The sequence below is a fragment of the Catharus ustulatus genome, chromosome 3, assembly GCF_009819885.2.
Source record: "Catharus ustulatus isolate bCatUst1 chromosome 3, bCatUst1.pri.v2, whole genome shotgun sequence".
In the NCBI taxonomy this organism is placed as follows: Eukaryota; Metazoa; Chordata; class Aves; order Passeriformes; family Turdidae; genus Catharus; species Catharus ustulatus.
Window position 1 is genome coordinate 103527047 of NC_046223.1, and position 27611 is coordinate 103554657.

At 39.8% G+C, this 27611-nt stretch overlaps 2 protein-coding genes across 3 annotated transcripts in view; both read left to right on the top strand.

Moving 5' to 3' along the window:
* TAF1B (TATA-box binding protein associated factor, RNA polymerase I subunit B) overlaps positions 1-16601 on the top strand; it is a 45349-nt gene extending 28748 nt beyond the window's left edge. For both annotated transcript variants that reach the window (XM_033056102.1, XM_033056103.1), the window contains 7 exons: positions 4752-4899; positions 6990-7167; positions 7465-7511; positions 10286-10376; positions 10827-10897; positions 12753-12978; positions 15938-16601. In XM_033056102.1, coding sequence (XP_032911993.1) covers positions 4752-4899; positions 6990-7167; positions 7465-7511; positions 10286-10376; positions 10827-10897; positions 12753-12978; positions 15938-16130 — 954 coding nt within the window. In that variant the 3' untranslated portion in view covers positions 16131-16601. The remainder of the gene's footprint in view (positions 1-4751; positions 4900-6989; positions 7168-7464; positions 7512-10285; positions 10377-10826; positions 10898-12752; positions 12979-15937) is intronic.
* A 7565-nt stretch (positions 16602-24166) lies between these two features.
* Positions 24167-27611, top strand: part of GRHL1 (grainyhead like transcription factor 1) — a 38704-nt gene continuing 35259 nt past the window's right edge. Inside the window, exons 1-2 of the mRNA XM_033055493.1 lie at positions 24167-24227; positions 27208-27394. Of these exons, the coding sequence (XP_032911384.1) occupies positions 24181-24227; positions 27208-27394 (234 nt within the window). The 5' untranslated portion in view covers positions 24167-24180. The remainder of the gene's footprint in view (positions 24228-27207; positions 27395-27611) is intronic.

Genomic DNA, 27611 nt, shown 5'->3' on the forward strand with positions numbered 1-27611 from the left:
AATGAAAAAAATGAGTCAGACCTTATTAAGTTCCAGTATTGGATGGTCATTAAAGAAATCCCTTGGGAAAAATGTCCATTGTGGAATATAAGCAGCACAGAGTAGGTAGAACTTCAGAGAATGTGCAGACATAGAGAAAAAATGGATCTCAGGATGGAAATGCACAGGTAGAAGGATGAGGAGGAAGGGAATCGTGCTGCAAAAAAAGTGCTGGAAAGAAGGGTGGAAGGGAAACATGTAAAATGAAGAATTTAGAATAACAGTATAATTACTTATTTTCAGAAATAATAGAACACTATCATGATAGCATAAGCTGAATTGTGAATATTGTGATAGGTAAGTAATGGGATATTGTCCTGATATGGGGAAGGAAATTACTTATACCGTTATCCAAGAAGAGGGTCAGTCAGACCACATTTAAAACAAGAAACCATGGAGCCTGCAAATTGTTCTAGAAAGGCAGCGAGTGCATATTGTTTTCTACTTGTTGATCAGCAACATTCTGATATTGTCCAAACAAGTAGGAGAGGCTGCAATCTTGGCTTACTCAAAACAATTACCTGTTACTGTGATCTGATTATCATGCTAATAGTTTGGCTCCTCTGCTCCTGAAAACCAGTTTGTTGTTTTCTAATACAGGTGAAAAATGCCATGTTACTTCGAAAGATAAAGACTACTGATTTAAATAGTGTAATGAATATTTATCATTAAGAAAATCCTGTTGTAGTCACTTTTTCACTGACTCAACAGCATGTATTTTGTTCTCCTGTGCTCACAGGGCAGGGGAAGGTTCTCTCAAGTAGTACTAGTCTTCTGTACTGCTTTCTGGAGAAGACCTGTAGTGACCTTATTGTCCCATGTAGGAATAAGATACAAAGATTTTAAAAACACATCTTAAGAAAAGGTCTTGGCAACCTCTGTACCCCATCTGTACAAGTTACAGACTCTGTCAGGGTTGTTGATCTGTCTTGAAGGAATCCCAGCTTGCGAAACACCTGAAAAGACTAGCAGGTGGCATAGCTTTAAAAGGGTTTTCTGTCAGTCTTCCTGGAATTATTAGGTGCCCTTAAGGGTTTGTAACTTGAGTTTTATATGTGGTTTTTATTGTGTTTCCCAGGTTCCCAAAACAAGGTGAGAGCTCAGTAACTTCACGTGGTGATGGACAGGGGAGTTGTCCTAATATATAGCACAGAAATACATCTTGAATTTTTTTATTTATGATTGGATGAGTGAAAGTTATACTTGGAGAGTGTGTGGCATGTGATCTAACACTGTCCTCTATTGTCCAAGTACTCCTCCCTTGGGGTTTAATCATGGGTTGCTGGAGGCAGAGTTTTTTTAAATGAAGGAGGGAGGCCCTGGCTGTGGGTCTTGCTTTCCTAGTGGATTTGCTGGTTGACTTCCAGTGCAACTTGTTTTATCAGGTCCTTTTTTTTTTTTTTTGCAGAGATACATAGCTAGGTAGAAGGTGGTAACTTTTATTAATTTTGAGACTGCTGGTTTGCTGCATCTTTCTTTTTCTTAATATTTTCCCAACAGTTGCTGTGTTGGTTGTGTGGAATTTGGGAATTCTGTCTCTTTTAACCCTCCCAGTATTTTTGAAATTTTGGAGAATAAAAGATTTTCTGTGTGAGCTCACAGCTTTTTCAGAGTTAAAGAGTATGAACAGGGCATGCTGTAACTGGTGAAAACAACCAGTGCTTGGTTGCTGCAGAAACTCATGAGTGTCCTTAGCCCTGACCTTACAGCCTTCAGCCCCGTGCTGTGACCCAGGCAGGTGTGATGGATGTAGCTGTGGTTTGCAGCTTCCAGTTCCAGGGGTGACTGTGCTGCTGGAAGCTGGGGTTCAGTTCAGCCTCACCATCATGGCACAGCAATGGGACTATACAGGGAATGTTTTTGAGCTTAGGGTTTAAGCAGCAGTTGATTTGGTTGATCGTAATCTTCTATGAGGATGCACATTCCAAATGTGTTCAGATTTCTTATGAACACACATCAAAGAACAGTTCTTGTCTGTTAACACTGTTTTAAATTAGCCAAGTGGTAGCTCTCAGTCTTAATTTTTATTTGTAGTTTCTATACTACTTGTTTGCCTTCATGAAAAAGAAGGCATTGGTTGTCATTGCAAAGCAAAGCATTCTCTAGCCATTTTGAAAAAGAACCAAATTGTCTTCTGTAAATTGCAAACAAAATCTTTGAACCAAAAGTAAATGTTGGGCAGAGGGAAGGAAGTTTGATTCACTAATGCCGAGGATAGGAAAGCTGTCTCCTTGCCCTAGTACAGGGAGAGAAGCTCAGGTAAAATGTGGTAAAGGTGACTGTTGGAGTCCTCCAATTAAGGTGTATATTTCTTAAAGTAGTTTAGTGCCAAATTGGACTTTGGATAGCTCCATTGGTGATAGTTTAATGTTTGAGAACAGGAATGCTTCAAATTACTAAATTCCCAATGTCTTAATTTATTTTCATATGTGATATATTATTAAGAAGCTACTGTTTCAACTGCTTTTCATTAGGGGAAAACATATTTCTTTGCTATCTATGAATAGTATTCATGTAATGTTCTTATTTGAATTATGTGGGACTTCAGTTTTTCTCCTGATACACTCAAGAGAAGTTACATATGATCCAGGTTTTGTTCCAAGATTGGTTTGGTATTTAATTGAGCACTGCTTTTTAGAAGGAACGGAAAGTACTGTGAGCTGGTCTTCTGCAGAGCTCTGGTAATGCGAGTTTTTCTTGTTTCTCAAGATAGTCCTGGAGCAGTCTAAGCCAATTTTAACACTGTTTAGAAACTATAATGAACATGATACAACTTCCTAACTGTTACAAAAAGTTACATGTGTAATAGTAGGTGACAGCAGAATTATTCATTTGCCTAAGCATGTATTCATGCAAGTCTCAACTGCAGTCTGAGGGGAGATCATTAAAAAAAAGACAGTGTAATGTTGGTAATCACGCAAAACAAAATTGGAGCATTGGCTACGGAGCTTATATTAAAATAGATGAAGGCAATTATTGAATAAAATCATATTAGGTCGCATCATGTCTTGGTGTAAACAAGGTTACTCTATTTGTAATCTGAACCAAAAAAAGAGCAGAAGCCTGAATTCACTCTTGTCAGGAAAGTTTTGAAGCTGTGCACAAAGTGTAAAGCCCTGCTAAGTTTGTTTCAAAGGAAGGTTCCATATGTACAAATTGACTTTATAAAATACAAATACATGATAAAGTGCTCTGCTGAATTAGACCCACTGACTAAAGCAGAAAAATCATTGCTTTTTATATATTTAAAATGGTAAGTAGCCTGGACAACTGAAATTGTTGCTTTTAGAGGTAAATTCAAGTAATCATTTCAACTAGAGAAAATTAAGAATGTTTAATGAAACAATTCAGGTATTGTGAAATGAGGGTCAAACCTTATATCCATACTTACGCAAACTTCAGGTCCTGCTGAGTTCATTATGAATAAACGTGTCAAAATCTTTCTGTAAGTTATATTCTCTTACAGAAGCAAACCTCAGTACAAATTGAGAGAGCTTTCTCATGCAGCCAGTGGTTTTAAAAAGAGAATTTCAGATTTATAGTCACTAATAAATATGCAAATATGGATTTTTTTTTTTTTTAACTAAATAACATGAAAGATTCTGTGGAAGGGTTCTAGAGAATGTGGGCCTGAATGTGAATATGGTCACAAACACCAAGGAGAAGGCTAAAGTAATGATTGGGTTTTTTGCCTCAGTTTTTAAGAAGTTTAGGAAATATGTGAATAACATGGACATATGAAGGTTCATGGGCTGTGATGAGATGCTGCACAAGTGTTGAGGCAGCTGGCTGGAGTCACTGCAAGGTCACTGTCAACAAGTTCTGGATGGTTCTGGTGACTGCACAAGTCCTCAAGGGAGGCAGGGCATCCTTCCTCTCTACTTGGCACTGGTGAGATATTTCAGGAGTGCTGGGTGCTGTTCTGGGCTACCCAGTGCGAAGGAGATATGGGTGCAGTGGAGTGAGTGCAGTAAAGGGCTGTCGAGATGGAGCCTGCCAAATGAGGGGAGGCTGAGAGAGAACTGTGGCTGTTCATCCTGGAGCTGGAGGATATTCAGGGCAGGTATTGGTGTGGTACCCTCAGGAGGGTGGAAAGAAGGAAAACCAGATCTTCCTTGGTGGTGTCCAGTGACTGGATGAGAAGAAATGGGCATAAATTGAAATACAAGAAATTACATTTAAATGTAAGGGAAAACAAAATCTGTTTTCCTTTGTATGGTGGGTTGGTGAAACACTGGAGCAGATTTCCCACAGCCCTTGGAAGCTGCCATCTATGGAGATGTTTAGTATCTGACTGGATGTGGTCCTGGGCAGCCTGCTCGAGCTGACCCAAGCAGGGTCAGACACAGTGGTCTCAAGCAGTCCCTGTCAGCCTCCACCTTCTGTGGTTTTCTGACCTCTTAGCTCTTTAGACAGTTCATCCTCAATTGCACCTCTACTGTTTTTTCCCAAAGCTCTCAGTTTTGGAGCATCTGGACACATAATGAGCATTTCATAAGAAAGGTGGTGGGAGATCTGAAGCAACTTTCTATTTGTTCCTTTTATATTTCATTGAATTTTAAATTAGCACACATTTCTCTTTGCAGTATTGCAATCCATATAAATAACCCTGTAGTAAACAATTCAGAATTTACCATCAGTAACTAATGTTAAAGAATTAATAAATATGGTAATCGAGGCAATGTATAACCCCCTCTAACCCTGTCTTTCAGTCGTGGCCTGTATATGAAGAAGTATTCAACAAAATGCATGAGCTTGCAGCATTTTTAGACCTGCCTCGTTTTCCAGATATAACAGAAAGCTGCTTTCTTCATCCAGACATGCTGTGCATGAAGTACTTGATGGAAGCTAATTTACCTGGTAAATATTTTCCCTTGCCCTAACTGATAAAATTTTTCTGTGGTTTATTAAACTCTAGCAAAAAAGTCTTAAATTACTACTTCAAAAGTGCCTACTCTTTTCCTTCTAATTTACTCCCATTTCAGCTTGAACTGAAAAATATTCTTTCTATAGAAAGCACCTTCATCAAACATTTAGAGTGTTGTGTTATAGGCCCAGATATTCAGGGGCACTCTGATGTTGGCTCTGTAAGGCTGTGGAGTGGATACTTCATTTTAAATCTTTCAGTGTCCATGTGAACTAAGAGGCACCTGTTGAATTCATGTGATACATTAACTTTAGCTAAATGATTCATGAAGTGGGACCCACCTGCTTAGCTCTGGAATTCTCATATGTAATAATGACTGTGTATTGTTTAACAAAAAATACATTTTAAGTATTATATAATATTGTATATTACCATTTATTTTAATATTAACTGATGGTGTGTGACAGATTAGCTGCTGTCTCACTTGATTTATTATTTAGTTCTGAAATCATATATAGCATAAGTATTGACTATTTTTGTCTATCCTAAAATTAAGTCTTGAATATTGACTTGTCAAAGAAAGACCAGTATGTCCTAGTGTGTGAACTCTCTGTTGGGTTACCATACTTTCTGTCAAATACCACTGTGACTGAAGATGAGTTACACAGACAAATGGCCTGTAAATTTTTTTTTTCTCGAAACATTCCAACAGTTCATAGTAGGGGAGGGAGTTATTGTCTTATTTTGCAGTTAGTTACAATGAATAAAAGTGGTTTTTCTCTTTATTTAATTGAATGAAGAGAAGATTACCTGACAGGTTTAGGGCTATAATTCTGGAGTAGTAATTCTGATTTTGTAGTTTTACACCAATGTTGTGATCCCATAGAGGATTATTTTACAGATGGTGAAGTATCAATTGAATTTTTAAAAAAGGCTACAAATTTGTCACTTTCAGATCTTTTACAGAGAAATGCAAAGCTAAGTACTCCTTGAAAATTACTGCGGAAGAGGAATATATTGTCCTTTTCCCTGCAACTAAGATTTTCATTATGGATAAGCATTTTTTTTAAGATTGAAAAAGGGATGCTGCTGTTGTCTAACAACTCCTAAAAAAGAAGCAATTAATTGGGAGTGGTAAAGGACACTAAATACCAACGAAGTGACTATTTTATCTATCTGAAATAAAACTAAATATGCTTTTAGTATTTATAAGAAAATTTAATTTCCACTTTTTGTTAACTTTTACTGTTATGTGCTAGAGGATTAAAAGCTAGTTCCTACTGAACTCTTTGTAAGCAGCAAGAGTATAAGTACAGCTGCATTAAGGTTGTACTTAGTCATACATTGCTAACCTTTGTGGAATCTGATGGTGATGTAATCAACTCCTGTATTTCTTGCTGAACAGGAAAGGTGAGAAATTTGGGGGATTTGTATCTGTGAAAAATAAGCAGAGGAATAAGGCTGTGTAGATAACCTGCTGTGTATCTTGTGGAGCTGCAGCTGGATCTCCCTGGCACAGCCCGCGCGTGCCACGGGGCTGCGCAGGGAGAGCCAGGCTTGACCTCAGCAGCTTCTGCTGGGGGAGCAGCCAGTGCTGCCCTGCCACCACCAAACTGCTCTCCATGCCCAGCCAGCCCCATTCCTCCTGTGTGCAGTGCTGATTCCTGCCATGGGTGTTCAGTCAACATGCAGGGAAAAAGTTTGTGACAAGTCTTTTGCTTTTGGGGATTTTTTGAAAATGTATTTATGTGGATTTGCAATAGGCTTTCCCACAAGAATGTTCGGGATGATCTCACTATGTTATTCAAGGAACATCAAAGCACTGTTAAATATGCAATTTTTTTATTCTCCATATGAATATATAATAAGTCACAAGTGTTTTCCGTGTAAGTGCAGTGAAGGTTACCCAGTATTTTTAAAAGTAACCAAAAATATTCCTCAGCCTGAAAAATATGGCTGTCAAGTGGTCCTGAAAGACCTAAGCAATGTTTTCATCAAATGGCCAGCATATTTGCACTGTATTTGCACTGAAAAATATTTCTTGCTTGTCTTAACATTTTATATTTTTATTTATATTAATCAGATGAATTGCATAATTGGACTTGCCGGGTGGTGAAAAAGATTGGTATTGGAGAAGTGGATTTCCTGACTCTTACGCCTGGAAATAAGTCAACAGGAAAAGTGAAATATGATGTTCTTGCTGCAGCAGTTATTGTAGTGGTGCTCAAGTTATTGTTTTTATTAGATGATCACTATGAATGGTAAGTGTACAGACAGATCTGTAGCAACTCCCAAATTTCAAATAGTGCCTATCTCTGATCATTCTTTCTTTAGAGTTAAATTTATACTATTGGAATTTCAGTTAAATTCAGTAGCTTAAACCATACACTTGAAGGCAGTTTAGACATGAAATATTTGTTACTTCTAAAATTTGTTGGGTTTTGTCTGGTACTTGGAATTAAATTAGAATGTAATTTTTGTCTGTTGTATTTGAGCTTCATGTGAAAAGTGTGGTATTTGGATCTATGAAACAGCCTGATTTTTAATTTTTTTTACAGGTTACTTTCAGAGTTTGCTGAAGAAAGAAATAAAAATAACACAGAAGGTACATAAATATTCTAATAGAAGCAGTGTTATGATTTTGTAAATGAAACAGTTTTGCAGTCAGGGTTAGAAAAACTTTTCTTACTGATCATGAAAATATGGGGGTTTTTTAATAATCCATTAAGGGCAAACTTTAGTTGGAGAAAAGAGTAGATCCTGTTCCTGTAAAATGGCCTGCACATTTCTTACTGTTTAGGGTAGGGGAGTTTGGTACACGTTTTGCTTGGTGCCTCTCTGCTTCTGCTTGTGCATGTTTGCCTCTTGGTTTAGAGTTTTATGTGTGGTAGGTGGAGATGTGTGGATATGCTGTGAAAAGGGAACACACTTTGATCGTAAATAGCAGATACTTACTAGGGGCATCAAACCACATTTATGATAAAATCCAAACTTGTTTAGTCTTGTTAAATAAAATTTCTTAGTGTGGAACATATTTCAGATGTAATCTAGTTTCTTAGTCCAAATAATCCTGAGAGAGTGTGGAAAAGCTAGCAGCAATTAAGATAGAGAAGATAATGGTGTGAACATGGTTCTTTGAGGGCAGAAAGACCAAATCAAAGATTAGAAATCTTCAGGAAGACGTTCCATAGCCTGATCCAAATCACAGTTGAAGATAAGATCCAAGATGTGTTACTGTGGTTTATCTGTCAGGCCTTTTATCCAGTTTTGGGTCATTTTGACCCTTCTGCTGCTTTGTTTAAAGTTTAGGTTCGTAATAAAATTATGGTATTAGTCATGTGTGAGCTCAATTACTGCTGTAACTAGGGACAGTCATCACTGTTAACTAAAACTGCTAATTTTCACATTCAGGTGGATACACAAACTTATGGAGGATTTTTTCCTTTTTACTTCCCTTGAAAACTTGAAGTACATGATAGTGACAGGTGTGGGGAGTTGTGCAACTGCTTTACAAGCTGAGGCTCAAAGCCATTAATGTCTTAATGGGGTTTCTCCCTTATTAACAAGCCTCATTGCCCTTGGGAATTAACAGCTCATTCCTTGCCCATTTTTTAACTTTAAAATCTGCTGGTGCAAATAATCCATATGCTCTGTTTTGTTGCCCCTGTGCTTAACACGTTGGGGTGATGGTGAGCAGCTGTGCAGAGAAGCTGATGCGAGAATTTCTGTTAGATGACCAATCAGTGCCAGAGCTCAAAACTACCTTTGCATTTTGCCAAAGTTAAGAGTGCTGAAATGAATAATGGTTAATACCAAGTTTTAAAGATTCAATTTGTGTTGGCTCAGTTTTCAACTTAACTATCCATTCTCTAGTCTTTTTATTTTTTTATTAAAAAGTAGTATTTCAGCTCCTACATTTCTTCAAGTCACACTGGAAGCAGTACAAGAGATAGTTGGAGTTACCTACTGTGTGTGTTCTGTGAGCTGCACACATCCACAATGCCAGGGGTTTTGTTCAAATAAAACATGATTGAGATATATACAGATGTATACATGTATGTGTGTATCAGAGCTGTGTATTTTCCAGTCAGCTCAGCTTCATGAATGTCAGGCCAGCAGCACTGGCCATGTAAAGGGTTATTAGAGTGTAGCATCATGTCTCTGACAATGGGTTTGCATGTGACAGATGCTTAATAATTCATATGAAGTTTAACATAAATTTCTACCACCTCCCACTTTGCTCTCCCAGCAATTTAGGAGTATTTACTTAAACCTCGCGGTTTAAGGAGCTGATAAAAGGAGTTGTATCCAGACCTTTGAATTTCAAGAACTACCGAGGGGTCTTTGTTCCTTTCATGTGTCTCTTGCTTTTTGAGACCATCTACGTTTTTATCATCTAGACATTCTGAGGCAGGATAATGCAAACAGCAGAAATGCAAATAATACAAAAGATATTTAAGTTTGATTGTAAGAACGGTATATTCACCTTCAGGAGAGTTTAAACAGCTGGCTGGCAAAGCTGAGCATGACGCAAGCATTGCATGCAGTGCAGCTGGGGCAATGGGGAAATGCAAAGTCTGGTTAATTCACAATGCAGATATTCCACCCACGGGGAATAAGAGTTGATTATTTTTAAATATATAAATCTACACCATGTTTCTGTTTGGAAGTCTTATCCTTACTGTACCAAATTGTCTGCATCAGTCTTGTGCCTCTTTGGAGGATCCTTGATAAAGGTGCTGCTAAATGTCCTATGTCTTCATGTTTTTGCCTGTGCTGGTAACTACTTGTTCACATATCAACAAGTGAAGTTCCTGTGCTCCAAACCATGAGAGGCAGATATGAAGACCATTGTCTAGTTTATCTTTCCAACCCTGTAAGATTTCATGGGCAGTAGGATAGACAGTTGCTGAGCTATCAGTGGTCTGTCATGAAACTGTGAAATTTTGCATCTGAGCTTCTTTAGGTTTTATGTATTTAAATTTAAGCTTGATGCATAGTTTCATTAATCCCTTGAGATCAGCTTTGAAACAGTTGAAGGCCACTCTAAACAGTGGAGAACAAGTTGATTTCGTAGAGAGAGGAGGTAGTTTCTAGGCTTACCTTTCCAGAAAAGAGGGAAAAGGTTTGATTTGTGCTAAATCTATGAAATCTAAGATACAGGGCTACTTTGCACTTCTTATGATGTGCTGTTCTTTCACTCCATTTCTGCATTTCTTTTTCTTACAGAATTATTAGATCAAGTATGTTTTCTTTAGGCACTTAGCAAACGGGGTAGTAGTTTGTATACAGGTGCAAGGGGCAGGGTCTAACTCCTTGGACACCTTTCTGTCATTTCTTTAATTTCTTCCCAAACTGAAGTGTGTATGTTTTATTCAGGTGGCCCTTATTTTGAGTTCAAGAGATGGTATGAGGTGGTAAAACATTCCTTGGATGTGAAGCAGAAGAAATTGGATGAAGAAAGAGCCAAGTAAGAGGTTTTTAAGTACTTCTTTTTTAAGATAGACAGTTCTACATGAACTCTTGATTCCTACAGAAATAAAAAAATAAATTAGAAGTTTGCTCCACATATCTGTCCACCAAGCTTGAGTGAATAGAATGATTAAATCACTCTCTTAATTTTCTATTTACACTCATAATGTTTATCCAGGTTATTAATTAAATGCTCACTTACTGTGAAAAATAGCTGATACAGCTGAACAATTAACTGATTACAGTAGATCTAGGCTAACATGCCTTGGTTTGCCTACTCAGAAAAAGATTTCCTTTATATGTTGGAAGGACAGTGGCTTTTAATAGCACTAAACATTAGATTATTTTGATTTTAATTTAAAACTCTAGCAGTATTTGTAATAAGTTATTTTTCTTTTATTATTTCAGCTTTCTTTTTGTTAACAATTGTTATGTCTCTTACTGATAGGTATCTGTGGAGATGTGAAAAACCATTGTTTTATTCAATCAATAAAAAATCTAAAGTTCTAAAAAGAAGACGTGAGTAAATTTTGCTTCTTCCCAACAACACAGAAATCTGCTCCAGCTTTTCCCATCATGGAAAATCTTCAGCTATGACTGATATCTTTTACATCTTAAAATATTTTGTCTCCTCTCTTTCATCTCTGGGTACAATTAATGTAGTACTGTTTTAGAACCCGTGTCTGGAATTCTTTAAACATGCACAACTGAAACTGCCTTTGCTAGTCTTCCTAATAGCCTACTGAGCCATGTCTCAGAATAAGTGCTCTTGTCTTCATCTTCTGTAGTTCACCTTTATATCACTGTCACTTGTGAGTTATTGATCTTCCATAGCTTTCCTGTCTGTTTCCTCCTTTAGTTTCTTGTAGGCTTTGGTAGATTTTTCATGTCCCTCTTCTCTCCCACTTCTTCTTGTAACCTTCTACAGAAAGCAAGGAAGGCTTTACTTGCATAGCCAGCTGTTTGTGCTTGGAGTGCAGGTGCAACTACTGTATTTTAGTAGCTCTGGAAGTACTTGTGAGAAGTTTCTGGGGTTTGTGTTGACATAAAAGCAAAGAAATAAAACAACAAAACCCCAGTTGTCTGTAGAAATAAAACCAGAATTTTATTCAACCAGATCAGATTTGGAGTTCTTCATTCTACATTTTATGTTATCCAGAAAGCAGGAGGTATTTGGAGAGAGATACAATAAGTGTGGCAAGTGGTATTTTTCCTTTTATATGCTCTTTCAGTTTCTGGAAGCAACTAGTTCGAGGACTTCTGAACAAGTTGTATAATCCTATTTGGTTTGAATTTCACATGTTGGATTTCTCCTTCAAGAATGCGGTGGGGTTTTTTTAAGTACTTACTCTTCAAAATTCAGCTGGGGTGACCCTGCAGTCAAGGCATGTTCCATGGAAAACCATGTTTGATATATTTATTTCAAGCTTGATTATTTACTCAGATGCCCTTTGATTCCTGCATTTATTGGAAAAGAAATTCCTCTTCTGGCTCTGCTTCTCCTGGAGCTAGAAGACGATTGCTTGTATTACAGAAGTTCATCATAATGTTGTGAGCAGGAATATCACGTTATTGTAACTGGGCAGGATTCATCTTAAAACAAATGTACCATAATAGAGACAAACAGTGCTCTAGAACACTTATGTGCCAGGTACAGATTTTCAGAAACTGTCTTAGACCTTTGATTTTGATCATAGATTTTAGTGTCATCTTGAAAAATAAACTTCCCTTTGGAGATTTTTTCCTGTTTTTTTTTCTTCCTTCAATATATGAATGAGTTTATTTAAAAACAGCTCATAAAAAGAAGTTTAAGCTCCAGCAATGTTTTTTAGCCTGCTTTTTATCCTAGATAAACAAGTCACAGGCAGTCATACAGTGTTTGCTGATCTAACAAGATACCTTCTTTCCCTTCTCAGCCTCAGTAACTTAGGAAAGCTTGTCATTCATACACTAGCAGTGGGCAAACATGGAGTGGGTTTTTTTTGTTGTTGGGGTTTTTTACCAGTTGAAATTTGCACCATGAAAAGCTTAACCTTGAATGTGTATGAATGTGCTTTCTATCAGCCTAAGAATCCCAGCAGTATCAAACGGATTTTACAAGTTTTACTTGCAGGAATGTTTTAGAGTGCCCCACTACTAATACCATTAGGTATACAAGACTTGGGATTTTGAATTATGTTTCAAAATGTTTCACCAAAGCCTGTAAAGAGGGTGGCAGAGAGAACCTAGAGACATCAAGGATTTCTCAGTCTTTTATGCAGAGGTTTAAAGAAAAAACAAAACTTTAAAATGCACAAACAGCCCATTTTCTTCTTGTATTAATCACCTCTAAACAGTATTCTGTTAATTGTTTCTTTTGTTTCTCTTTGCGTAGAAATGGTTGTGAACTTACAAAATCAGTTTGGCAAGCTGTCTGGTTCAGTGCAACGTGCTAAAAAGCCAAATCCTTCAAGTTTTCAGTTAAGTTGGTCTGAAGAAAACACAGATGGGAGTTGTTTTCACGGGCATAGCCTGAAGGGAGTCTTGCAAGAAAAACGTGGTTTCCTGACACCCATGAACCCTGACTATTGGCTGTGTACAGTTAAACTATGTAGTGAGAGGTAAGTATTCACATTTTTGCTAAATACATTTTGGAAAGCTCTCCTGAAAGTAAAGTCCCGTACATATATTTTTGCAAACAACAAATACAGGGTGTGTGCACAGCTATGTGTTCACATATGGTTACAATCATTTCTAAAAAGGGGTGTGTGAGGAATGGGCAGTCTTGGACTGTGAGTAGACAAACTGTAACATGAAGAGTGATCCAAGTGAACTTACGAGAAGAGAGGAGATGAGACAAAATCAACAACTGGAGTCACATGACAAGAGTAGCAGCTAGGTGCAAATACTCACTTCATTTCTTCATGTTTTATAAAAATACTTGTGATACAGCTCTCCAGAGAATGGAAACACAGTTCCATTCCTTTCCTCCCTAGTCTCTAAAAAAACCCACAGAAAATTAATCACTATATCTGAATCACTATAATGATTTTGTGATGGCCATAATCACAATGATTTCTGGATCATATGCCCGACTTTGCTTCTGCCATTGGTTGTATTATGAAACTCTAATCCAGAAGAGGAATGCACTGTTGAGTATCAATGAAAAAGATCAACTGTGTAGCTGGCTTGGATTCTCCTGAATTTCTCATGTATGCTATTGGAAAGTGGTGTTTTGGAAAGGAGGTTGAGTTACATTCATGTGAAATGAGATTTCATTTGTCTCTTGAATAACATGTGAAATCTTTATATGGTATATCATTTGAAATGGTATTCAGAGATCAATAGCCCCTATGCAGTCTTAGTGATACGGTCCTGATTTTTAAAGCATTAAATTCCCCTTGGAAATAACTGGGTTTTACAAGTATGCAGTCTTCGCTGTCCTTCTGTGGATTTATTTGTTTATCTTTATTTTCCTTTTCACGTTACTTTTCACATACCCACCGTGACAGAAATGGGTTGGAATAATGCAAGCACAGCATTACATTTCAAGAGGTTTGCTTATATGGATTCCTTCTTTTGTGTAAGAAACTTTTTTTTTTTTAAGGGGAGTAGAAGTAATAATCCTGTTACCACAAATTTGCGTAAATCTTATGTACACATTGAATGAGTGGATATTTCAGTGTATGTTTGTGTGAATAATCTTCCATGCAAAGTCTGTTTTTAAGCCTACATTTTCATATGTAATATACTAAAATGTTAATGGCAAACTGTCATAGCCTTCATGAAACAAGATTTAAATTTGAATTCTTACCGGTTAAATTTCCCATTATATCATTTGCAATGCAAGTAGTTAAGTATACACATCTGACACTTACTTAACATTGGAAAACAACATCTACTCCCTCAGATATGAGGGTTTATCCTCTGTGTATGTAGAAAAAAAAATTACAAATACTCTTTCTTTAAAAATCAGCATAGCCAAACTGGGCTGCTAAAATGCTTTATTCCTGGGACTAAAGTGAGATTACACTGTCAACAAAGCTGAGATCAGTTAAATGGTTGGTGAAATGCTTTTACATTTTATTTTAAAACTTTCTGTTTTAAACTGGATTCTACACTGATTTGATATGGAAGTCTTTAGGTGGCAGGAGTTGTACTCAGTGTTCTTAAAGGTCTATTCCAACCTGAAGGACTGTGTGACTTTATATGTGATGAGGCATTACAGTGTGTGAAAATGTGGTAATGCTTTTGGGGAGTGTGAGGCAGGGCAGAGGAGGGGATGCTTGGCATGAGAGATCTAGTTCCAGATTTCCAGTGTGCCAGACTTCGGGAGGCTTTGAGCAGATTGCGCTCCCTGAAGTGTGGCTTGCCTGGCACCCAGGACGGGTCTGGCTGTTCCTCCAGTTTGAGGTAAAATGTAAATGTTTGCTGGGCCAGAGGGAGCAAGCAAATGACTTTATAGTCTAGCAATTAGCACACTTACCCGTAAATTGGGACAGACAGATCCCAGTTGTTGTTCTGGTGAATATTTAAGACAGTTGTTCTGAATCAGACACAGGGAACATTTTAAACTGCTTCTCTACATCCCAAGGCAATACCTAGTAAGTTAGAAGATGTGTAGGATTTATAGGTGAATATAGCATCTGATGCCCCATGTCAATGTACAGTATTTTTATTTAGAAATTGAAACTTTGTAGTATTTTAAACTAAATTTGAGGCTTATTATCCAGTTTGGTGTTTTTCCAACCTAAATTGTTGAACTTAATGTTTACAGAGCTATCTCTGCAGCTCGTCCTCTGCAGCTCATCTTTTGTTCCTTCTGACACTTGTTACCAGCAAGTTTAGTTCTGCTGTTTTCATTATGTACTTATATATCAATCACCTCATCATTTTCATTAACATTTTCACCATGAAAGCTACAAAATAATGAAGCAGAAGACTGCTACACCACTAATTACTTTCTGTTGACCTCATCAGTGTTTGCTCCAATGTTTCCTGTGTTACTCCATTGACTTAGCTTTCCTCTCGTTTTCTAGACATGTAATTTGTATTTAGCACACAAAGGCAATTGACAATAAATGAATGGGTTATTATCCCATGACATAGTGTCAGGAAAAATGAGATGGGAGCCCTGTGGAGAGAGAAGACTGAGTAAAAAGCCTAAGGTGTCTGAATTGGATAGTCTTAGAAATTTAAAAAATAGGGTGAGGTCGTCTTTTTAATACTCTGCTACATTTGCTAAAAGCTGGAAGAACAAACATTGATTCCATTCAGTCCTGAAAGGCAAAGAATGTATTCTTTGCCTGAGTGAGATCCTGATTCATAGAGCAAGAAGCTCTAGTGGCTTTTTTTTTCTTACTGTGACTGCACCAGCTCTGAAGATATCTTGGTTCAGTCCTATACTTCAGTCTTGCAGGAGTGGATCATTTCACAGGAATCAACGGTGTAAACTAGAATCGTGATTTATGCTGTTGGTAAAATGTAGAGTTGGTCTCTAATTACAGTTTAATATATAAATGCTAAACACTAAATACAGTTGTAATTTAGGGTTTTTGTTTTCTCCTCGTTTCTTTTCAGATTGTGTGGTCATCTGGCTCATTACAGAGAAGTGGAGTTTCCCCAGACGTACCATTTTGTGCTAGGGTTGTTCTCCTTTCTTCTGAGGATTCAGCCCTCTTGTATCCATGAAGAAGTGTGTATGATAGAACACAAACTTTTTAATAAAAAACTCTACAAAAAACTAAAATACAACACAGTCCTACGTAAGTAAAAAAGGCCTAAAACTACCAGTATTAAACCATATAAATTACTTAGTTGGATTCCAAACCATGGTATTACGTCTAAACTTGCACTAAATCTTTTGTCTCGTGGAAATTTTTTGTTGAGATAGTAGTGATGAGATCTACTACTGTACTTCAGTTTTAGTGTCATTTTATCTATAATTTGTCACTGATACTGAGAAAGGAAACTGCCAAGGAAACTGTTAATTACCATTTACTTCATAAATTTGCATCAGAGACAACAGGAAGCTGTGAAATTACCATTTTTTGGGGAATAATTGTACATATTTTGAATGTACTGGACATGACAGCATTTTATTACATTGTGAGATTTTGCAATTAAAATATCTATTTTTTTACCTACCATTGTATGACAGTAAATATATTTCTAGAAAATAATGTTTATTATGTTTTTAAATACTATGTTAACAAATAAAAGAGGCAGTTTGTTAATGTTGTCATTGCAGTGAGTTTTTTCTTTTTTTATTTCTAAACAGCATTCCAGTTGTTCTGGAACAACTCCTGCACATTTCTACATTTGCTTGCATACTGTATATTTCCCAGTCTTTTGTTATGCCAGAGCCTCTCAATTAGGTTAATACCTTTCAGGTCCACATTCCACTTCAGGCTTCACAGATTTTGCAGGTGCTTTTGTACCTGGTATAAAATCTGATACTATTTATTGTGCACTAGTATCTAGTATCTACCAGGTTCTCCTATCATTCTTCTTTTGCAAGGCCACTGTTAAAGCCTTGAATTTCTTCTGACCACTTCATAATCCAGTATCTTCAACAGCTTGTGCCCTGGCCATTCCAACAGTTTCTCATGCTCAATTTTATTTATGTACCATGTTTTTATACTGTCCCAGATGACATGTGAATGAAGTTGGGTGCTGCCACTCCATGAAAGACACTGTAACAATATACATACATGTGTTGAACCTAGATGCTGTGTAGATACCCAGATGAACAATGCTGCTATCAGCTGAATGAAATTAAATTCATCATTTCTAACCATCAGTACAGAGTACAGAACTTACCAAATCTGTTTGTTCGAATCCAAAACCAACAGCTGTTTCTAAACATTATTTTAACTAAGAAAAATGGTGCCTGCAGACTTGACAAAGAGTAATGACTTCCTCCCTGAGCAAGTGCTTCAGTGAGATTTAATCTGGGAGGGTTATCAGTTCAGTGAGTAGATTGCAAAGGGTTTAAACCATGAAGTTGTTTAAGAATTGAGAATGATATTTAAAAAAAGGTGAATGATAGGAGAAGTGATGTGCCCTACCCGTCTGGAGCAAGTGAAAAAGTGGTATTTCACATACAGGTAGGGCAGACAGGACTATTAAAAGTGAGTGTAAATAGTTCACACGGAAATACTGGCAAACCAGGAGGCTTTGCTGGCTCAGTAGAGGCAGGAGGTAATACGGTGTCCTGATTTGGGGTCACACAGAATACACAGTTTGGGTGAAAGTTATACTTTTTCGGGTATTTTAATTAGCAGTTGTAGCACAGGGATTTAAAGCAATGGTCCTATAAAGTGACTAACATGCAAATGAACAGGCAGAGTTTTAGCCGTACAGAACTAAAGTGCTTGATGTGGGAAGAGGAAAGAGACTGAATTATTACTTGGTGTATGTGTTAAGAGATTTCGTAAGCGGCACAGTGTAGTATGTCTAAATCTATTGCCATGCTGTGCTAGATACCTCAGACTTCTGCTGAGGTGTGTCTGAACTGATGTTTACATTAATGGATTTGGAACATACCAGTATAAATCTCCTCTTGTGTCTGGTGTTTGTGTTTTAAAATTAGCCATTACCTATTATGTTTGACCTCACCTGAGTGAATTACTAATTTTGTAAGTATTTGGTGAAATTATTTTTTGTACTTTTCTGGATGAGTATTTGTATCAGTTTAAAATCTACAAAAGTGTAATACACATTATCACTCTTTTCAATGCTGGCTTAAATGACTGAAAGCATCTCATTCCTTTTACTGTAATATCTGTTAAAGTCTTGAATTAATTATCCAAAAGACACCTTGGATTAATTGAATTCAGAAATCTTTATTTGAAGGACTTACACACTTAATTATAGGTATAGTTTTCTCCTAAAACTACTGTAGTAGTAAAATCTGAGCTTCATAAATTAAAAATACTGTGCTCATTGTTACAAACATAAGAAAGCTTCCTTAGATGTTAGACTAAATTAAAGCTGTACTTTAATGAACTGGCATAAAGCTTGCAGTTAATCATCAAGAGCCACGTACCTTCTGGACACATAGGCTAAGAGTCAGATTTAAAATAAAGGGTGTGTCCCAAAAATACTTTTTGTTAGTTCTATCCAGTTTAATCAATCAACACTTGTGTTGGAGTAATGGTGTTTAAGAAGCTGACGAGCCCCAGGAGTGCCTTATCTTCGGTGAAGTGTGGTTGAGCTCTGCTGGGACTGACTGCAGTGAGTAGAACCCGGAGGCGGAGCCCAACAGACACCTGCGGGCATAGCCCAAGGGCAGGGTGTCTGCACAGCCCAGCGCTTCCAATCATCTCTCTCGGCTTGGAAATGCAGCTCCTTTCTGTGACTATTTGCTGAAAGCACCCAGGTAAAGTTCAGCTAGTTTTTTGTACTTAATCCCGTGTAAATTTTGAGTAAAAGAGGCTCCCCTTGTTTAGTTTCTTTAAAATTTGAATTACTGTTCTGAAGTATATAGATAAAGGCAAGTGGGGGTTTTGAGAATAAACTTCTTAAACAATATATACTAAGAAGACTTAATTAATTATTAACTTAGACAATAGCAAATTAGTTATTCTTAGACCTTTATGTACCTCCTAAAGTGAATTTTCACTTTTACCTACTTTGTGTGTTAGGAAAAAAGTGTGTTTAAATGGGCAAAAGTAATTTTGCTTTATGAATTCTCTTAAATGCAGCCTTTCTGGTTTTTTGGTGGAGAAATATGATAGATGTCTAATTTTCTTTTGAAAGGCACAACCTTCAGCAGTGTTGGTATATTACCCTTACTAGTTTTTCACTACCTCAGTGTGTGTGTCTGTATTCTCAGTATCAGCTTAGTCAAATACATTTTTCTTTAAGAAGTTTTTGCTGTTGTCTGGACAGGAAGAAGTGTCTGGCTTACACAGAGTGAAGGCCCTGAACCTGATTTAACCAGAGAATGAGAATCGGCAAGGCCCAATGCCTGTAAGCAATGCTAGTCTAATTTATTTGCCATAGTGTATTGCATGGGCTTCACTGCAAATACGTCTTTTCTTAGCCATTTTTAGCACAACCTCTGAAACAATGATGTGTAGAAGATTTAAGAAAGCTTTGTGCAGTATTGTAGGCGAGGCAATGAGTATCTTGCTTTCTCATCATGTCTTAGAAATCTCAAAAGTCCCTCAAATTACTTTTCTCCTGTCTTGGATAAATAAGACTTCTGCTTGTTCTGAATAAAAATTCAGGACATTTTAGTAAGTTGTCAAGATGATGCTCTTGCAGGTTTGGGAGCAAAAGAGCCAGGACCCACAGGGCTTTTGGGACAGGTAAAGTCTGGATATGTTAAATCCTCAAATAAGGTGTCTGCCCCCTAGATCATCTGTCCTTTCCCCATGTCAGGTTGAGTAAGTTTTATTCTTCCCATGCAGAGAGAAGTCAGGATAACTCTGTGTAATGAGTCTTCTATTTTGACCCAGAATGGAATGGGCTTCCCAGCACATACGGTTGTACATATTTCCTGGCTGAGCATGTTCGTGTGTGGGTTGGTTACCGCAGTGTCTCTCACTGCAGTTGTCCTTGTGCTAAATGCAGGGTGCTTGCTTTCCAGCATCTCCTTCACAGTTACTGGTCCTGTTGCTCCTCATGTGCGAAGCTCTTTGTTCCTGGCCAGGTTACATGAGGGACAGCATAAAAGGGATGCCAAGATGTGGAAACAGGCATGTGTGAAAGATCTCTCACTGCTCCTTTTGCTAGGATGCTGCTGAAACGGTGAACAAGAGTGAGTAAGGATTACCAGGACAGGAGATGGAAGCTGGTGTCCTCACATGAGGTTATTTATTGCTGCCCTTGTACAACTGCTAATGGCAGCATTTCCAGAGCCAGAACACACCTCCCCCGCCCTCGGCATCTACATTCTGCCTCCAGCAGTACATCAGGTGGTTTTAGAAGAAAATACAAGCACTTTTCTCTGGTAATCTTATATGGCTGCTCTCTGCTGTAGAAGCTGTGTGTGCTCATAGACCACCCCATTGTCCCAGCAGTGGCTTTGCTCTCCAACTGCAGCCCCTGCTGTTGCATCATGACAATGCCACCAGGCATGTTCACTGCCTATGTTGTGATCCTGGGATGCTTCTGTCATGCTGTGTTGATATAAAACTGTGGCAGACTGTTGTTTCCTGAACAGAGACCTGGGGCTTTTAAGAGTATTTACGTTATCTTTAGGGATAAATACAGAATAAAAAAGGGGAATCTTTAATGAATATTTGCAAGATTGCATATAGGGATATGGCTGAAGTGGAAAGCAAACTGTTTCTGGTTTTGATATTTCACACTTTGGGCTTTTGTTTATTACTATACCTTTTGCCCCTCAGCTTTTGCCATCTCTTCTTTGCAAGGCATTTCCACTGTCATTTGTCTCTTTCTTTCCACTGTGCCTTCTTTTGCTTCAGTTTCCAGTGAGTTTGTGAAAACTGTCTGGACTTCCCTTTTTTTTTTCTTTTTTCTTTTTAAGCTCTTTGTTATCTTCAGGCTTATTCTGCAAGGGTCAGTGATCAGCTTTGGGCTACTTTTCCAGGTCTATCCTTAGCGAGAGAGGCCAGTTGCCTAGTATGCTGTGTAATGGAAAGCATAGGAGCTTCTCTGCTCTTTACATCCAGCCCAGCTGTTGTATCTGAGGGTTTCAGATTAAGCAAAAAGTTTCTTGTTTTGACTCCCTGCCGTGTTTTGTGAAATCAAAAGTACTGCCACAAACCTGATGCAACTTGTTTGTTTATTACACAGGTGTGAATGACCAGAGCATGTAGATGATAATTATCAGGCATGAGATTTTAAACCCATATTTGTTAGGTAAGTCATAACAGTAGCTAATTCTTGTCCAGAATAAATCCCAGTTTCTCTATACAGCAGTGTCAAAAGACAGACTGGGAAGAGGGGCAGGCATGATGGGACAGCACTCAGCCTGATGGGTGCCGATGATGTATGAGCGTGGTGGGGGTCTTTGTGTGCTTTGAGTGGGATTCATTTAAAAGGAAATGAATGCATGAAGAGGGGAAGGAGAATGCTGAAGGAAGGACTGAGGCAGAGGGAGAGGTTAGGGGAAGTGCATGAGAGGTGGAGGAGTGAATTTGAGGTGAAAGGGCTGAGAGAAGGAAGAAGGTGGAGGGAAGGCCAGCCAGCACAAGGCAAGGGAAGTCCTGCCAGAGCACTGCCCCACCAGGCTGGCATGGCTTTATGCCCCAGCCAAAGCTCTGCTAAATCCCTTTGTGCTTCTTGCCTGATTTTACTTGGTGGTGATGCAACCCAGTTAGTGACATCACATAAATACACCTACAAGTGGTGTTGCAGAGTCTAGATTGTGACCGGCAGATTAGTCAGTGGTGTCACAACCCGGTGTTTATATCATTGTCTCCTGGATGTGGAAGCGATTGCTATGGTGATAACCAAGTTTTCATCAGTTGATCAGGCTGTTAAGAAAAGGCATCCCTTTTGCAGAGACAAACAGCTTTGCGTTATTTGCAATAAAATCATAGTAAACTCAAGTTAAGTAGAAATATCAAGTGTGGCACATCACTAAGATTTTAGCAGTTGGGGTGCAATATAAACATGTAACTGAACTCCAGCACGAACTGCATCTGGGTCACCTATGGCTACAGGGCAGTATTGTATTTTATTGTAAATGAAAAGTGTGCACCTGTGCCACAAAGCAGCAGTTGCGTCTGCACATCCCAGAATTCTACAAACAGAAGCAGGGAGGATGAGGATTGAATGACACCTGAAAAAGTCAGCAGTCCTTCCCAGTACTTGTGATTTTGAGCTGGTTTTGTAATTTGTATCAGAAACCAAGCAAGTTATACTTGTTTGGAAAAAATGTGACTTTCCAACCTTTTAATCAGATGACAGTATTTTTTCATATGTGAGATCAGATAAGAAATTTTTTCTATCTAATCTTGAATGAGATTTTAAAGATGGGTTCAAAATACAGAATACTTTTTACTGCATGTCGTATAAGAACAATTTATATCAGTTCATTTCACTTTGTGGAGCAAGATCCTACTTCAGTAATGATATTTACCTTTTGCCATCCTAAATGGCAATGTTTGCAGATCCAAACAAAGCATTTTGTTTTTAGAACACCAACTGTAATCCAGTCAGAGGATATTAAGCAACTTCCAGGATTAGACCCTTAGTTAAAGTTTGTCTTCAGTTTCATATTTCCTTCGGTTGGCTGGCTGAATTGTTCTATAGTTTTGCATTGGAGTATATCCTGTACAAATAGGGAAGAGATTTTGACCTAGAAGGAGAGCCCTCTTATTAGTGAGCATACTTTTAAATTACAGTAGCTATCTGAAGCATCTTGACATATGATAGATAGCACTGTTGCTATATGGGTTTGATTCAACTTGTTACTTAGACAAGCAACCTCCCACCCTTATTTCTCAAGGAGAAACTCAAGATCTTTCTGATTTAACTTCATGAATGCCAACTTGGGGATAAATCTGATGTTTGTGATGCTGCTGCTGGTGTTGCACTGGAGCATTTTGATGCAGTTTCAGCACTAACCACATTGTAAGTGTCCCTTGCTCCCCAAACCCGGTTCATCTGAGAGGCAGCGAGTAATGCATGGATCTGCTGCCCTTTAGCAGCTGGTGCAGCGCTTGTGCAAAGTCTCAGAATCAATTAGGTTGGAGAAGAGACCTGAGATCATCGAGTCCAAGCTATGACCAAACACCTCCCAGTCAGCTGGACCAGGGCATTGGGTGCCACATCCTGTCTTTTGGTAAAATCCGCCGGGACAAGGCGGCCACCACCTTTCGGGGCACCGCATTGTACTGTCTAATCGCTCTTTCTGCAAATAAATTCCTCCTAATTTTCAACCGAAACCTTTCGGGGACCAGTTTAAGACTATAGCAAAGACAACTCATTTGATTGCGGCGAGTTTAGATTTTCCTGAAAGTGGGTGTAGTACACGAAAAATAAATGAAGTTACATGGGAGGGGAGAGAGGGAGAAGGAAAATCGCATTTTCAGCGCGAGAAGGATCCCGGTGCTCCCCGCGCACGGCCGCTCCCGGGCTGTCCTGTCCCCTCGCTCGCTCGGGGCTCCGGCCCGGCCCGCGGAGCCCTCACAGCGCCGGCCCCGCCCCCCGAGCCCGTCCGACCAATGGGGGCGCGGCGGCCCCGCCCCTCGGGCCGCGGCAGCCAATGGGAGGCGCGGCGCGGCGCGCGTCCACCTGCGGCTGCGGGAGCATCTGAGCAGGTGAGAGGAGCCGACAAAACTCGTCGGAGCGGCGGGTGCGCGGCGCTGCTCCTCCCGACCCGCCCGGCCAGTCCTGCCGCCCGCTGCCTCCGCCAGACATGACACAGGACTACGACAAGTGAGTGAGCCGGGCGCGGGGAGAAGTACCGCGTCCGGTCCGACCGGTGCTGCCGCCCCGCCGGGGGGCTGCGGCGAGAGGGGCTCGCCGCGCGGGGGCCGGGCCGGAGAAGCCGCTCTCGCGGAGTCCGCCCCCCTCGTTCCTCTCTCTCGGAGGAGTACCCGGAGGCTGCGGCGGGGCGGTGCGGAATGGCGGGGGCAGCGGGGGCTGAGCCCCGGGGGGAGGCCCGGCGGGGCAGCGGGGCGACCCCGGCGGCCACCCCGCCCCGCGGGGCGAGCGGTGGGGCTGGGCCGGCTTTGAAACCCGACACCCGCAGCGAGGCGTGGGGCCGCCCCCCGCCCCGGCGGGCCGCGCCTTAAATGCGGGCGGCGGCGGCGGCGGCCGCGCCGTCGGGAGGAGCTGCCGGGCCGAGGGAGCCGGGCTGAGCCCCCGCGCCGCTGCCCGGCGGCCGCAGCGGCCCCATGGATTTCTACGAGGCGCATCCCTCCGGCAAGGTGGACTTCGGCAGGTAAGGGCGGCTGCCGCCGGCTCGGCTGCGGCGAGCCCGGAGTAGCCGAAACTGGGTCCGGAAAGAGTTAAACTGAGCTCGAGGTGCGTTCTGTAACTTCGTGGTGTCGAATACGAGGCGTCGCCTTCAAGCGGATCCCAGGCTGTGTTTAAGACCTCGGGTCTGTTGCTGCACTTGTCACCGTGTCCATCTGCTGACGGTGGCTGTGGACGGCTGAGTGCCAGAAAATGGGGTAGTTCTGAAGTGATTTGATTTCAAGAACCGATTATAAAATTTCTATACTTTGAACGATCAGAGTGACTCAAACGCGCTCCTTTCCTAGGGAATGTGTAGGATTTTAAACCCAACTTTTTGTTTCAACATGCTTCTTTCTAGGAAGTGGACTCCAATGCAGCAGCTCGCTAACTCATGCCTCTGACTAGGATTTTTCATAGGTGTTTTTATTCCCAGTGACACTTAGTAGACGAGGCCGTAGCAGTTCGGGTCCGTGCACTTTGCTTTTCCTCGGTGCTGCCTCAGCATTCATTGCAGGTGTGCTCTGTGGAGGGCAGGCACAGCGTGCTGGGCAGCTCTGAACGTCAGCGGGATAACTGAGGGACAGGATGGTCCTGGCCACTGAAGGGAGGAGGAATAGTTTCTGTGGTCTGAACACAGAACATCGCAGGCTGGGGCAGCCTCGCAGGCAGAGAGAGTGTCTGCTTTTTGTAGTATTCCTCTGCTTCCACTGTGCTCACGTGGAAAGTAAAGTTGGGAAATTATTAGAGGTACTGTATGGAACTTAATTTTCAGCCTCTGCTGGTATTCTACTACTCTGTGAGCAGATCAGCGTGCTAGGTATCTCCTAAAACTTAGGAAAAAAGATGTGTTTGCCTTCTCTTATTAATATGGTCTCATTTTCCTGAAAGAAACTGCAGCTCTAAAGGAGTGAGTTCCTGCCAAACACTGCGCTTTTCTTGATAATTCTGCAGATAATTTTTTCTGTGTTTTTTTAGGTGGCTGAGTTACCTGTAGGGCAATGTGCATCGAATTTGGGTGTTTCAGTGACAAAGAAATCACACAAAAATACATAGGTCTTGCATTCACTGTGCTTCCAATTGGTTGGTGCTTTTGTTCTCAGTATTTTTGGTTTTCGGATGATTTTCCTTTCCCGTGTGAGTATTGTGTTGCTGGAAGGAATCAGCTTAGTGGTCTTGTGAGTTCAGCAAGGCTGACTTAGCCCTTCAGCTTGGCAGGGATGGATCAAGGGAACTGCAACCAGGTTACTGCAGTTGCCTTTTTCTCTGTGAGTTTAACTGGAAGGTTTTCCCATTTGCTATGGATGTTTTGAGGGTTTTTTTACCATATTGTATAAGAATAGGAGCTTGTACCATGTCTCTAAAGGAAATTCTGCTTTATTTTCTGTTGGTTGCCTCACTTTGATAGAAAGTAGCTGTCCTCAATACCAGAGGTATCTGCATTTGGGTGTCTGTGTCAGTGTGTACACAAATACGTATGAAGACCTAAAGAAAGGACTTAGTGCAAGAACTTGTCTCTTGTCATTTTTGTTTGCTCTTCTTCCAAGCACATAATACTGATTTATAGCCACCAAGTGCGCTTACAAGTCCTGGAAACTCCCACTTGCTTTCAGTGCCTTCAGCTCAGCCAGGCTGTCCGATGGCAGCTCAGCAGGGTGACTTGTGTAACTGATAAAGCATCGAATGCGTAATTTGCTTTGCAATCTTTTTGGTAGAAGGTGGTGATAAATGTAGGATACTGTTAAGCTGATTATAGTGATTAGAGTATTTCACAACTTTCTATTTCACAACTTTTTGTATTTGTAGTATATTTCAGTCTCTGAGTGTATCTGGGTAAATAGACAAAAAGAAGGATTCCCTACTAGGGAGAGGATGTGAAGGTGGTGGGGGGCTTTTTGTGGAGTTAGTTGTTCTTAAATAATTACTTTTCTATTTTACCTGCGGCAAATTTCCTAAAAATGTCAAGTTTGGGATTATTAAAGAAAATAAAAAAAGCCTTTCCTTTTCTCGCAGCCCATCTGCAGTAAACTGATGTTAAACTTGCACTGGAAAGAAAACTGAACTGGTTTAAAGGTCAGGTTTAAACTTCAGCTTGAGCTGACTTAAAAGGTGAAGCAGATTTTGTACCAATAGAACCAAAAAATACTGATTTGTATAGGCTGGCAGAACATTTTCTACACATCTTACTTTTGTCTGTAGGCAGAATGTCCAAGTCATTTTGGAGTTTGTTGGTTCCCAGCAATCTCCAAATGTTCTGAGTAAATATATATTTTTTTATATACATACACTATAGCACAAAGGGAATAACTCAGATTTTTCCTTTTTCTTCACTCGTATGAGTGTCTTTCAAACTAGTGTGCTGGATTATTCCAACAGTAATCAGCCACCAAGTCTTGGTTTTTTCCCCTTGTCCGAAAAAAACATGGCCAAATGGTTTTGAACTCCCCTTTATCAATTTCCCTGTGTCATCTAATTTATCAGTAGCTTCTAGGAGTGCTTTTAGATATATTCTGACAGTGAAGACACTTGAAAGCACTGGAAAAAAGAGATGTTTCATTAATGCACATTTTCTGGTTCCACATGGGACCTGGATCAGGTTGTATCTTAGCAGTATTACATAGGGTGTGCTGGAGGCTTTGTAGGTGGTTGGCTAGAAAGCATGTAACTCTTTCTGAGCTGGATTCAGAGCATGAGCAGGTCAGTTGTGCTCTTAACAGGGCTTTGTCTTTTTATAGAGGCTGATGTAATCCATCTGAGTTTGGTCAAATTAATCCTGATTTACTCTGAGCATGGGCGAGATCAGAATTAAGTTTCTGGGCTTTTTGTGTGAACTAATCCTTGCAGTACACTGAATCAGAATATGAACCCCATGAAGCTGGGGCAGCTAATTTTGAAGAGCTTTTGGAATGTTTCTCATGTGTTCTAACAGGTGGCTTTTTTTTATTTCTTCTTTTTTATGATTCAAGTAAAAGACCCGTGTTGGTTCTTCAGAATGACTCTCTCTACTCTCAAAGACGTCCTTACACCAATGAAGATGAGGCCTGGAAAACTTTTCTTGAAAATCCCCTCACAGCAGCTACCAAAGCTATGATGAGCATCAATGGGGACGAAGACAGTGCAGCTGCTCTCGGATTGCTCTATGATTACTACAAGGTACATTGGCATGGGTCATGTTCCACCTGTGGAAAAGGTGTCATTTGCTAGAGGATTTTACAGAAGCTGTGAGCAGATCACAAGGACTTTAAACAATGTGGGTTTTAAACTGAAAAAACCCTATGTCTCTCATTCTGAAAATTTGTTTTATTTTTACCTCTGTAAAATCAGATCCCCTAGATCTTGATGTAAAAGTTAAGTAGCACTTTGCTACTTT